The 14,138-nt window shown below is 47.8% G+C and overlaps 1 protein-coding gene across 3 annotated transcripts in view; it reads right to left on the bottom strand.

Annotated features, from left to right (window-relative positions):
- LRRK1 (leucine rich repeat kinase 1) overlaps nt 1-14,138 on the bottom strand; it is a 123,508-nt gene that overhangs the window by 9,959 nt on the left and 99,411 nt on the right. For all 3 annotated transcript variants that reach the window (XM_082617889.1, XM_082617891.1, XM_082617890.1), the window contains exons 24-29: nt 13,224-13,473; nt 10,587-10,753; nt 7,715-7,912; nt 6,458-6,735; nt 4,620-4,814; nt 3,685-3,836 (exon numbers count right to left, since the gene is read on the bottom strand). In XM_082617889.1, coding sequence (XP_082474015.1) covers nt 3,685-3,836; nt 4,620-4,814; nt 6,458-6,735; nt 7,715-7,912; nt 10,587-10,753; nt 13,224-13,473 — 1,240 coding nt within the window. The remainder of the gene's footprint in view (nt 1-3,684; nt 3,837-4,619; nt 4,815-6,457; nt 6,736-7,714; nt 7,913-10,586; nt 10,754-13,223; nt 13,474-14,138) is intronic.

Raw genomic sequence — 14,138 nt, forward strand, 5'->3', positions numbered from 1 at the left:
AATTCAGGATGGCCTCGGTCTCATTTCCCCCTCCACTCTCACTTCCCAGGCTCACTGCCCTTTGTGCTTCTGGCCATAATTTCTTCCCCTCACCCTCCAGTGAGCTTGCCCCTTCTTCAGGCTGGGGGTGAGCGTTTAAAACCCTCCCAAGTCACAGAGAGAGGCTTCCCCCTTTCCACTGGAGATAAGCTTTTACAGCTCTGAGCAGTATTGTCTCCAATATCCTGGGTGAGTCTGTAAGACTGAGAAGGTGGGGTGGAGCAGGGCCCATGCCAGAAGCAGCACTGAGCACCCCAACATCCCTGCAACCTTGGGAAAGGTTCCTAGACCGGCAATTACTGGGTCAAAGGGTATAAGTATCTCGAAGCCATTTAAGACATACCGACAAAATGGTTTTCAGACAGATGTGCAAATTTAGATGCTCACCAGTAAGGTATGACCCACCCTCAGTAGCATCCATTATTATCTTTGAAAAAAAAGTTTGCCAACATGATGAGCAAGAAAAAAAAGTTATCTTGCAGATTGAATTTATATTTCTTTGATTACCAGAAAGTTCAATTGTTAAAAAATATGTTCATTGTCCTCTGTTTACCTGTTTCAAAGGATACTTATGTTCCTTGCCTATTTACTATTGGATTTTAGTATTTTTTTCCACTGATTTGTAAAAATCCCTGAAATAAAAAGATTAATAATTTAAATTTTTCTCTATTTGTTTAAAAAATTTTAGAGAGTCTGTTGAGGAAATAAATATTGATGGGAAAATTGGGTTTATTTTTATATACACTGGTGAGCATTTCAATTTATTTTATGTGTACATTTATACTCTTTAATAGTAAGAGGGCTTTATTTTCATGATAGGCAATATGCCTATACTTCCTGGTCTTCTGAGATTGTGACATTCCACCAAAAGCATTGTGATATCGGGATGCTGTGCCCATAAAGGAGTTTGAAAACCATGTGCTGTCATTCAAACCAGAGGGCCCAGGCCCCACCTATCAATCCCTGCCTCCTTTCTTCTTTTTCACAGTGTGCATATCATGGTGCATGTGCCCATCACCCAGCTTCAGTAATTATCACCGTATGGCCATGTCAGTTCATCTCTGCTCCCATCCATTTTTTTTCTCTCCCCAGATTCTTATGAAGCAAATCCCCCAAATCATCTTTTATGCATTTATCTCTAAAAGATGATTAGAAAAAAAAGATGATTAGAAACCTTACCACAGTGCATGACCTCACCTAAGAAAAGAGAAAATAATTCCTTAATATGAATATCCAGTTTTCAAACTTCCCCAGCTCTCTCATTATTGTTTTCAGTTTGCTTGAATCAGCAGTGAAAGAAAGCCCACATTTCCACTGAGTTTTATGTCTCAGTCTTTTGATAGGTTTTCCTTCCCTCTTTCTCTTTCTCCCCAGCAGGTCATGTGCTGAAGACACTGGGAGGTGTCCTGTGGAGTTCCTGCATCCCAGGGTTTCATCTACCTCATTCCCCTGTCCCCGATCTTGAGTCTTGATTAGATTCCATCTGAATTTTTAGGCAAGAATACTTCCTCATTGGGGTTGTGTATTTCTACTGAGAGGCACACAATGTCTGGTTCTCGCTCCTTTTGTGATCATTAATGATAACTGTCTACATCCATTATTTCAATAGAGATTACAAAATGCTGACATTCTAATTCTAGCATTTCTTCTTCATTTATTAGCTTCATTTACTCTAAAAAGAAAAACTTCCTCCTATCATCTCTTTTGCTAGCTACCATGGGGCACAGTTCACATAGGAAAGGCAGAATAAAACCTTGATTCTTTCTGTATAGACTAGTTTTCAAAATAATAGGTTTCTTCCCTAGGAGCTAGGAGCCTCTAATGATGATCAATGAGGAGTTTTATAAGTTAAAAGTATTTTAATTATTATTTTTTATTAAGTAGCATTGGAAACTAACGAATTTAAACAATTTGATGTGTCTCAATTCATTGCAGATATTTATTCTTACTGATCCTTGGTTGTCCTATCTTTGGCCAGTGGGAACCTATTCAGATTGGCTCCTGAGTCCCTTTGATCCACCCTCACAAGTCTCTGATGGCATCCTTGTTTCCAGTGTGTCAGATATTTCAGGTCCACTTCCTGCCCCAAATCTGGAGTCAGCCACTTCTCCAATAAGCCTTGGTTCCCCTTGGCACTTAGAGACCACCATCTGCATCCTAGGGGTGCTCACTAGTATTTGGTTGGTCATTGTTTCTAGGCCTTTTCTTTTTTCTTTTTATTTTGCGGTACGCGGGCCTCTCACTGTTGTGGCCTCTCCCGTTGTGGAGCACAGGCTCCAGACGCACAGGCTCAGCGGCCATGGCTCACGGGCCCAGCCACTCCGCGGCATGTGGGATCTTCCCGGACCGGGGCACGAACCCGTGTCCCCTGCATTGGCAGACGGACTCTCAACCACTGCACCACCAGGGAAGCCCTAGGCCTTTTCAATGGGCGGAGCTAGGAAATATGAGTTCATTTTTCTTAAAGCTGAAATACTCACAAATCCATCTAATTTAAATTCAGAACTACAGGATTTTCATTTAACCTATCTTTTATATTTTGCATGCTGAGTATCACAATTTGCAATGCATGGCACCAACATAATTACTCATTAACTTTACCCTACAATTATAAGCAATGCCTTAAAATAGCAACACTACCACCAACATTATAATTACTGACTGTGTGTATATGTATATACATATATACACACCTACATATATATGTATTTTTTACATATATATGGACATATATGTATACACTTTTTACATATATATTTTTTATTTTTATTTTTAGGACATTTTTGTTTTTCTTAGAGCACGTCTTATGTCAGAACACTCAGTCCCAGTGACATAAAACCTGATGAAAACCTTACCAATAGTGACCTAGGGAAATGGCAAAGTCCCTTCCATTTATCTCATTGCATCTTCAGCTTTGCTTTATCTAAGCCTTATCAGATTTGAGCACCTGCAAATGTTGCACTAGGCTTCCTAGAAGACTATTTGTGCCATGAAATGCTCTCTTGCTTCTGAAGATGTCACTCTAGGTAGGTGGGAGAGGCCACACCTCTGGCCAGGACTGAAGGGTCTCACACAGGATGGTGCTTTTCTGCAAAGTCTCTGATGCTATCTTTCCAAGTCCTTGGCCTCTCTGTCATTCTCCTAGAACATGCAAAGCCCCTCCCCAATGTCGCTGTCCTTCCTGCCGCATCACTAAGAAAAAGAGATGCACCTGGAAGGCGGGGGGGGGGGCATGAATTCTTATTGAAGGGCATCCCTCTTGCTTGGTCCTGGGACCCCTTCCCTTCTCTCTACTCAGCAACTCCGCTCCAGTACCTTCCTCTCTTCCTGACCCCCAGCATCATTTACTTCCTTTACCATCAAGCTGCAAATAACTTCCATCTTTAAACAAAACCCTCCTTTGACCCCCGCCCCCCATGTCCCTGGCAGACATCACATTTTCTCTGCTTCTCTTATCCACAAACCCACATGTGCATGTCTGTGGACTGTTTTCTCTCTCAAGCAGACTCCATCAGGCTTTCAACCCACTGTCCACTAAACATCTCTCACCATGGTCATCCATGACTGCTCCCCAAGTCCATGGTCACCGCCCCCTCCCACCCCGCATTCTGATACCAGCAGGGCACGGTAGGCCTCAGACGTTACCTGGACTCCTCTTTCCCATCCCAGAACACCACCATGTACTCCTGGCCCTGGGACGAGAAGAAGGCCGTCTGCTTCCCACAGGGCAGCTGGTACATGAAGGTTGCAAAGGTTGGGTCCTTCATCTGGCTCACCACTGCCAGGGCTAGTGGTCGCTGAGGGAGAGAGGCCAGCAGGGTCATGAACAAGGGTCACTTACAACCAGATGGATGCCCATTCTTTCCTTGAAACTAAGGGTCTTGAACCAGGAAGGAAGAAGTGGAATCTGCTTATTCAGCACCCAATCAAAACAAGAGGCCGAAACAACTTCAGATACCAGAAACAAACCCTTCCGGGGTCTGGGTCACCGTTATCCATGGCACCTCAAAGTCAGGTGGTCAGGTTAGCCTATACTCTGATATTCCAACCCCCATGCCCAGGGACACAAAATCTGGAAAATATTTTTCTCAGACCTCATTTACTCTCCATACATTAAACTAGCATCATCTAATTTGATAAATGAGTTTTAACCTTGAAACCATTGGTCTCTTCCAAAAACAACTAGCTTCAAAATGATAATATGGCTCCTGTTTCTCATGAGCAAACTTTCTTCCCATACTTTAAAAAGAGATACGTACATTCTCTCTGCTCTTGCACGGGGGCTGTATCGCTATAAAGGTTGGTTTGCTTTATTCGCATGATGATGTAACACAAAAGTTGGGGAGGAAAAGAAACTTCATTTTTCCTGAGAGCGACACCCACCCAAAGAAAATGAACTGGATGTATTAGAAGCAATACATATCTCTTTGTAGAAGAGATGAGCAGAAAAGGGTTGCCCCATTTGTTCTAGACCCTCAGTGAAGGGTGGGCAGGCAGCCATACATGTGCACTCTGGAGACCCATAGCCTCCACCAGCTGGCAGGAGCTGCCAGGCCCCCAGGCTCTGTGCCCCCAGGTACCTTCTCGGGCTTTGTGTCCCAGCACTCCATCATAAGTGCCTGGAGTCGATGGAACTGCACTTCCTCCAGCTGCCCCAGAACCGGGCGGATGCCCTTGGACAGCTTCTTGGCAATCTGAAGCTGGTGCTGGCCCAGCGCAGGCCGCTGTCCTGACAGCAACTCGTAGAGCACCATCCCATAGGAAAACATGTCTACCTAGGCAGAGAGGCAAGCCAAGTCAGACCCCCTGCCTGGGCCCAGCAGATCTTGCAAGCTGGCCCTGAGAGAGAGAGGGAGTGAGGAGACACATTAGATAAGGAAAACGTGGGCCCTGTCCAAAGGAAGACAATCATCAATTTCACCAATCCATCCACCTCTCTCTACCTGTCCAAGCATCCCACCAACCATCTGACCAACCATCATTCTGTCCCTTTATCCATCTATCTTCCAGTTCTTCCTTTTTTTCCTTCCTTCCTCCCTCCCTTCTTTCTATCCATCCAGCCAGCCACCCACCCACCTGATCACCTGTCCTTCTGCACATTTATCTATCCATCTTCCTATGTACCCATATATGCATCCATCTGACTGTCCTTCTGTCCATTTACCCATCCATCCTCCTATACTTCCTTCCTTCCATCCACTCATCCATCCATTCATCCATCCATTCATCCATCCATCCATCCATCCATCCATTCATCCATCCATCCATCCACTAAACACATAATGAGAACTTGCTGTCAGGCACTGGTTAAGGGCTCGAAGGATGCCACGGTCCTTTCCCTTAAGTATAAAAACAAGGCAGGAAAATGCAAACTCTTGGTTTAACATGCTTGGTAGTAGGAGTACATGCAAATCATAAAGAGGGGAAAGTCTCCCAGATCACAACATTTTGATTCCTCTAAATGTCATGAAAATGTGCCTAAAGGAGAGAGTTACACAGGTCTCCATGAGGGTCAAGAAATAACTTTTTAGCAGGAGAATGGCTAAGATAGACCTGAGAGTTTTCAATGTGAAGGTTCTGTTACAAATTTAGTTATGAGGTGCCTTGTCACCTGTTACTAAGAAGCTTATTTTTGTCACTCTGGTTTGCCTTTTCTATCTTGGTTAATAGCTACAGATGCCGATTTAACCCACATATGCTTGGGTCATTCTTGAAGCAATTAGTCAATGACCCATCTGCAAATCACCAAATATAATGAGAAATTACAGACCAGGGGAGTTTCACTGCTGGCTGATTAATTAACCAGGGCTGGCACTAGATGCAAGGTGAGCACTGTAAGATGGTTTTAAGTTGTCTGTGTGCCTGCATCTACCAAACAGCCCTCAGGGAAGAAGGCAAGCATTTAGCCTGCGTCTCAGCCAAGGTTGGCCATGCGGCCGCCTGGGAGGCCATGCTTATTTAACCTGCCAGAATTCACTCTCTTCTCTTGGCTTTGGTGATGCTGCCTTTCGATTTGACCAGGAGCCTTTACCATCCTTATCTGTCTGTTCCTCACAAGCCACTGTGAGGCTGGTCCTCTGTCTCCATTTTGCACATTTAAATGGCAGAGTTGGGACACAAATCCGGACCCATCTCTGTCTTGGACTTTTTGTCCACTGTCACAGCCTTCACTATGTTCCTGAACTGAGGTTTGAGTATTCTGAGGCTAGGTCACTGTTCTGAAGCTAAGGAGAAGTCACCCATGACATTACTAGGTAGATACAGGCCTCTGTGCCCTTCTGGTTCAAGCCAGTGCCTGTGGTTGAGCACTGGAGAGGGAGAGATGTGTGCTTGGGGGCATGTGGAGCCCAGAAGCTGCAGGTGCCTCCAGGACTATGCAGTCCTGGGCCAGGGGACAGCAGTGGGCCGGGGCCCATACCTTCTCGTCGTACACGATGCGAGGCCTGATCTCTGGGGCCTGGTAGCCAGGAGTGCCCTCCACGCCGAGGGCGCCCTCGTGAAATGACTGCCGGGATATGCCGTAGTCTGACAGCTTGATGTTGATGTGCTCCTTGACGTCCAGAGACCAGACCAGGATGTTGTCTGATTTCAGGTCACAGAAGATGATGTTTTTCTTGTGCAGGTAGGCCAGGCCGGAGGCTATCTGGTAGGCTATTTTTTGGGTGAGCATGTGTCCCAGGGGCATAAAGGAAGAATCTTCGCAAAGAAAAAATTATCAAACTATCATCATAACAACTCTTTTCTTTTCTTACCTCTGTCTCCCCAAATACTTTATATTCTACTGATGCGTTCTCATTGCTCTCCAGGCTGGATGCCAGAAGAGACAGAGAACAACCTTCTTAAGATTATTTAGGTTAGAAATGCTTGTTGTTACTGCTTCATGGCATCTCACGAATTGCATGAATTGCATCTCTGCAATTGTTGGTGTTTTTACTAAAAAGAGCAAGGATTCAAAATTCCTAGAGTTCACCTCAGGCCAAGACTGCTATAATGTCAAGGGGTGAGTTGCAGGTATAAGAACTCCATTAAAAAAAATCTCTTCCACTGGGGGAGGAATAATTGATTTTAACTGCATTTCTTCTTGCTGAATTAAAAGACATCTACCTCTTTCCCTCTGTCAGCTGTTTGGAATTTAGTTACCCATTTCTCATGGTAAATATTTAAAACTTTTGTTAAAAAATAATATAGGATAAAACTGACCCCAGGATCTCAGATTTTTAACAATGGTGGACAAATGTGGTGAGCTATGGGCAAAGGAGAGATTTATGTGGCTACTGGGCTCACCAGGCTGCTGTTGATTGGGCCTCCCTGGGCTGCCTCTTTTGATGCTCTCACTGCCCTCCAAGTGGGGCTATTATCATCCTCCTTTTATGGATGAGTAAATTAAGCAACTTCCTGGATTATGGCAGATAGCCTGGACTTGGAACCTGGCTCTGACTCCAAACTGTGAGCTCCTGCAGCCTCGCCTACACCACTGCCCAGCACTTAGGCTTGGAGAAGCTCTTTTATCACCCACTGGGAGTGGCACATGAGTCACAGGTGGGTGTACTCGGCCACAGATGGCTCCCCAGGACCTGAGCTCCCCACCACTGACTCTCTGGCCTCCCAGGGGCTGGACTGGGCCAGGGCAGGCCCCAGGCAGCACTCTGTGGAAGGTTCTGGGCATGGTGGGTACCTTTGGCATTCTCGGACAGCACGGTGTTGAGGCTGCCAAGCGGGGCGAGCTCCAGGGCGAAGCAGAGCGGGTGGACACTGATGCCGATGAGGGACACGATGCAGGGGTGCTGCAGGGCGTGCAGCATGCTGGCCTCCTGCCGGAACTCCGAGAAGTTCCTCATGGCGTCTGTGGACCGAAGGTGCCTCAGCATGGTGTCTGCAGGGAGAGCACGGCTGTCACCACTGCCTGGGGAGCCTGTGTAGGGCGACTCTGCGTGGGGGCCCTGTCACACTCAGAGTTGCCTCACTGGGATTCGAGGGGCTGGGCAGGGCCAGGATTTATATTTTAAGTCATTCAACATAACTGGGGTTGCAATATCGTCACCCAAATTTGGCACCAAATGTAGGCAGTCCTGAGGCATCCGGGCTGGTATCAAGCCCCCTCCTCAGGTCTACACTTGTCCTGTCACACTCAGCATTCCTATCCCCTTGGTGCACACGCCCCCACCCTTGTCACCCACTCTCTTAGCCCTCACCCCACCCCGCTGCTGGCTGCCTGAGGGTCTCAGTTGGATCTTATTCCAATCCTGCATCCCTGAGTGTCACGCAGAGCTCAGGCAACATGTCTGGCATGTAACCAAGTTCCACTGCTCATCTGCAGGGATGCTGGGGGCTTGGTCGCTGCTGCTCACCTTACTCCCTGCCAAGAGCCAGGACCATGAAGGGCAGAAAGGACTCTACCACCCTCTTGTCAGCCAGAGAGAAAACCATGGGGCAGCCATGGGCCTGTGACACGTCATCTCAGGCCAGAGGAGAAAGGTCTATGGGCAGTGGTGGGCTGTGCTGTAACCTTCTCCCAATGTCCTTGAAATGCATCCCTCACGGAAGGCATTTGCCTGAGTCCCCCTGAGGGGCCTTTCCCACCAACTGGTCACCCAACAGGCTGTGGCCAGCCCTGAGGTCACCGAGCAGTGTCCACGAGGTCCTGCTTGTCTTCTTGTGTCCTGATCTGTCCCTCCCCTATGTTCAGATTTTAAAATCAGGGATCATTGGACATGGAAGTTTAAACAGCATGAAGAAAATCTTGGCAGTTAAAATGTATCAACTGTGCCAGATCTATGTGTGTGCCAGACAAACTTGTTTTTTAAGTGTAAAATCTTGTTTTTCACATTGGGTCTTTAGACCATTAAGAATGTATTTCTGACTATGGTCGAAGCCTGACCCAAGTCTGCCCCAGTTTAGTGGATAGTCAGCCTTTCCCACTGATTCCTGACGCTACCTCTGCCACGTGCCAGCCTCACCTCCCACACACATGCAGGCTCTCTCCGTTCCCTTGACAGGCCCAGCCGTGCCCCAGGAGAACACTGCCTTAATGCCTAGAGACTTATAAGTCAGGCATTTGCTGGGCAAGCCTCTCTCCTTTGCTTCCGTTGTGGGATTTTCTTGGCTGTTCTTGGGTTTTTGTCACTTCACATGCATTTTATTTTCATTATTTTAAAAATATTTATGTATTTATTTGGCTACACTGCACGGCATGAGGGATCTTAGTTTCCCAAACAGGGATCAAACCCGTGCACCCTGCAGTGGAAGCATGGAGTCTTAACCACTGGACCGCCAGGGAAGTCCCCACATGCATTTTAGAATCAGTCAGATTTAACACACACACACACCCTGCTGGAATTTAGATGAGAACTAAATTGAATGATAAATATTAATTATTCCTCAATACTTTATGGTTTAATTGCTGCCATGGAAGGCATTTTCTAATGGGTCATTGTTGTCAAATTTGATGCTGAGCTCACATCTAACAACTTCATCAAACTCTTATTGGCTATGGTGTTTGTCAATAAAGTCTCTTAGATTTACATTCTCTGCATGTAACTATGGTTTTGTTTCTTCCTTTCTTTTTTTAAAAATTTATTTTATTTTATTTATTTTATTTTTGGCTGCATTGGGTCTTCATTGCTGTGTGCAGGCATTCTCTAGTTGTGGCGAGTGGGGGCTACTCTTCATTGTGGTGTGCAGGCTTCTCATTGTGGTGGCTTCTCTTGTTGCAGAGCATGGGCTCTAGGCGAGTGGGCTCAGTAGTTGTGGCTTAGTTGCTCTGAGGCTTGTGGGATCTTCCTGGACCAGGGCTCAAACCCGTGTCCCCTGCATCAGCAGGCGGACTCTCAACCACTGCGCCACCAGGGAAGCCCCTCTGATCTGTTTCTTTATATTGCTCTATGATTCTAATTTTCTACCAAGAGTGTAAATTCCTCTTGTGATCATGAAGATAACCATGCTAAGCCAGGGGCAGTGAGAAATGTGATATCCAGCCGGCTGGAAGGGAGGAAGCCTCCTAGCGCTTGCCCTAGCTGGGCATTAAGTGGTGACGTGTTGCTGTAGAACATCTCTGAGCTGCACGTGATGTGTGGACCTGAGCATGCCAAGGCAAGAGGGTGTGCCCTCCTTCAGGTGGAGGGGGTAAGGGAGAAGCCACCCATGCTGGCTTCCCAATTCATCCATCTGGAGTGCCCACCATCCTTCCTTTAGTGGCTGGGTGGGGTGGCCCAGGGTGAGAGGTCCACCTGAGGTCTGACTGTGCGCCCACCACGTGTCAGGCCTGCGCTGGACATGGAGCGGATGGAAATTGTAAGGATGGCCCGTGCTCTTGGGGGCTCAGGTCCAGACAAGAAAGTAATCTCCAAAAGCAATTTCTAGGGCTTGCTCAGCCTAATCCTTAGGCCTGGCCCACATCTTGCCAGGCAAAAGCGGGGCTACCCTGCGGCCCACATTGGCTTTGCTCACCCTCCTCCCCTGCCTGTGTGGCCTCAGGGGTCTCTAAGGTGGTGCAAATTTGGACCAAGTGAAAACACATGTGAAAAGAAATGATGCAGGGCCCTGTTTACCTTCAGGGGCATTAGCAAAATTCTTGAATTTCTTGATCTGGAATCGCTTCACAGCCACGGGCTGGCCTTGGTACCGGGCCCGGTAAATGATGGTGCCACTCCCACCTTGGCCCAGGACAGTGCTCTCATCCTCGCTGTGCTCCAGCTTGCTGTTCTCCAGGAAGAGCCTGCCGGAAACACAGTATGCGGGGGGGGGGGTGGTTAGAACAGACCTCCCTACCCGCCCCCTATAACCTGGAGAGGCCCGCTGAGGTGGGAGGCGGGTCCTGGGCTGGGCGGGTACAAGGATGTGCTTGGCCATTAGTTCCCACTGAGGAGAGTCAGGGTTCAAAGCCCCTGGGAGGTCACACAGATCTGGGATAAACCCTAGCCCTGGGCAGGTCACTCAGCCCTGACAAGCCTTGGTCTCCTCTATAAAATGGGCTCATAACAGGAATGGCCTCAGATGTGTGGATGGTGAGTGGCATAGGGTGAAGCCTCTGAAGGTGGCGGACACAGAAAAAGAATTCCTTTGGACATTTTCCTCCAAAAGGTTCTATGCTTTGAGAGCTAGTATCCATCAGACAAACTGTCTTTATTTACTGCTAGGTTAGTTGTTTCCTCATTTCTTTTTATTAAGCCAATAATTATATAAATGGCCATGCAGAGCTTCTGATCGGCATGGCCAGTGTCCCCACAATTGATGGCTAGGATTTTACCCGAAGGCAGGGAGTTTAGATCTTCTCACCTGTCTGTGTGTTCTAATCCTAGGTAAAAGGGGGACTTCTGTTGGGCTTTTGGAAATATTGCAAGTCACTCCTGGAAGGGAGGGAAAGAGGGAGGGATGCAGGAAGGGAGAGAAAGAGGGAGGGAGGGCGGGCAAGGCAGCCAGATGCCCTCCCATTTCAGGGCTTCCCCCTGCTTTGCTGAGGTCCCCCAGTGTTCCTCTTCAGCTACCTCTGCCGGGTGCCTCCCCTGGAGCTCTCCTGGCCCAACAGACCAATGCCCCTCTCCCACCCCCCAACCATGCAGTTGTTGCCCATGTCTTCCAGGAACAGATTTTGCAGCTGCTCAGACTCTGCACAGCTCAACCACATCACACTCCTGGCAGATGCAACTGTACCCATTGTAGACCTTGGTGATGCAGTTGAAGATGAACTGGGCTGTTCTCCAAGTGCCCACCCCAAAACCACCTGCTCAGGAAGTGTGGGCATTTGGAAGCCTCATAAGACAGGGAAAAGTGGCTATGCTGAAGATCCCTTGGGGCTTTCTGTTAGGACTCCTGTAATTTGGGGACACAGGACTCTGTGGATGCCAGATTGCCCCTGCCCCCACCTGCCTAAACTCCCAGTCAGGGAGTGTGATGCTTTGGGGCCATGGTTGGGCCATAGCTAAAGTTTCCAGAGAGTCTCTGCTGGATTGTGAATTCTGTTCAGATTCTTGGGCATTTCAACTCCCAGCCAAGTACCTTGGTTTAAGAACCATGCTATAGCCTGCAATTAGATCCAAACCAACAGGGACAACCAATCTGGCTTTGCTTTCCAGATTTATACAGTAGACTCAATAGCCCAGATTCAGTGGGGGCATAAAACATAACAAGGTTCAGCAAATAAATGAAAACTCTAAAAGTTGGAGCTGCCTAATTGGGCACCCCACCATGAAATCTGATTCGCACATATATAAATCTCTGCATGTGGTCTCCAAGACGTGACAACCCTCATGTTAAAGATCTAGAGATAAAGGTAAGTCACTTTGCAGAAGAGTGGTATTTAATTGTCATTTCTACCAATGAGGTAATGGGAATATTAAAAAGATCTATGGGGGAAATTTTTCCAACGTAGTAAGTGATTTCTTAATTTAATAGACTCATCCAGAAGCATGTTTTGGAACCACAATCCTGCAATATCTCGGAGTACTCCATATCCATTTTCTTGGGGTGGGGAGCAATTTGGAAAAATGACAACACAAATATTCTCGCCTCCCCGAAAGGTTTCTTTAAAGAAACCAAATAGCAATCCTTTGAATAAGAAAACAACAGGATTTCACAACTCCAAAAACATTGCTAACCACCAATGTCAAATTATCTCCAGGGAGACCAAATCATGGCTTCTGGTTTCCATGACTACAGAAGATTCCATCTTTTACCAAGCACTTGGATTCTGTGACTGTTTCCTATAGGGTGGGACCACAAAACGTTTTCTCTTTTCTCCAGCATTCTCTCCCCAGTTATTATCTTAGATTAATATAGGTAGACTCATCTCTAGGAACAGATTTAGGGGATCTAAATGCTCAGCTGCAGGGTAGCAGTGAGGAGTCAGCATTTGCCAAGAAAGGAAAATGAGGCGGTACATCTGGGAGTGCCCCCTTTTTGGACACCAATGGATATTTGTCTTCTATTCCTTGATCCAGCAGCAAAGTAGGAATCAGAGAGGAGGGCCAGCTCAGTGGAAAAGAGTACCAGCTAATGTGAGGGAGAAATGGTGTGGGGTCCCAGGATGACTTCAACTTCCAAGTGCTCTTCCTATTGGCTGGGCCTGTGTGGCTTCAGAAGGAAAGCTGACAGCCTGTTTCCCTTCAGGCAGCCTAGGCAGGGAACCTAAAAGTCACCTGGGTTTGGATGGGAAGCAGTGGGTCCTGTGCATCGGCACTGTGGCATACCTGGCTGGGAAGTCGGTCATGAACAGCTCAGGGACCAGCTCCTGGAGAGGCACGGGGAGGTCGGGGTGTCTGGGGCAGGAGATGAAGTCCTGCTCGATGGCTGTCAACACGCAGTCTTCCATGTCAAAGTACTGCACATCCTCCAGTCTCTCACTTGTGTCGGCGTGCTGAGCCCAGGAGGTCTCGCACACTGGGCAGGGCACATACTGCTCCATCAGTGGGGTCCCATCGCTTTCCGTGGCCGTCAGGGCTAAATGGGGACAGAGCAGGAGTCAGCTCACACAAAGGCGGCTGCAGGTGGGTCCCTGAACAGCATCTGCACCCCCAGGCTGGGTGAGCCTTTCACAGGAGGGGGTCTGTCTGCCTTGGCCTGGACCCCTGGGAGTGGCTGAAACATGACTGCCGCACTCGGGTTCCTTTTTGGGGAGCACCATCCTCGATCCTAAAAGACACTTGCAGGGAGGGGCCAGGGATGCACTGGACAGTCGCCAGGGGGCCTAGACCCAGAGGTAGCTGGCCTAGGAGGTGCTGAGAGTTTGGGGATCCCTCCTGCACAGCTGGGCCCCGGAAGGACACTGCAGGCTGGGTCTGAGCTATGCCACACTCCAATGACCAAACCACAACCAGTAAGGAGCTGCTCTTAAAATTAGACACATAAGGCTTGAAATTACTATGATCTAGAAGAGCAATGCAGGAGGAGAAATGAGTACAAATTATAATAGACAAAATCTAGTCATTTTACTTGTGTTCCGCTGGGCAGGAGACACAGCTTTTCTGCACACCCCTGAAAGGAGGTACAAAGAAACACCCTCCAAGTTGTCCCGTGGAGATGCCAGAAGGGTGAGCTGATGTCCTGCTTTGTGCAGGGTGGATGCGTAGAATTTTCTGGGTACCTGTGTGTAACACATCCTGCCA

This window comes from Mesoplodon mirus (assembly GCF_964341445.2).
Source record: "Mesoplodon mirus genome assembly, chromosome: 4".
NCBI lineage: Eukaryota > Metazoa > Chordata > Mammalia > Artiodactyla > Ziphiidae > Mesoplodon > Mesoplodon mirus.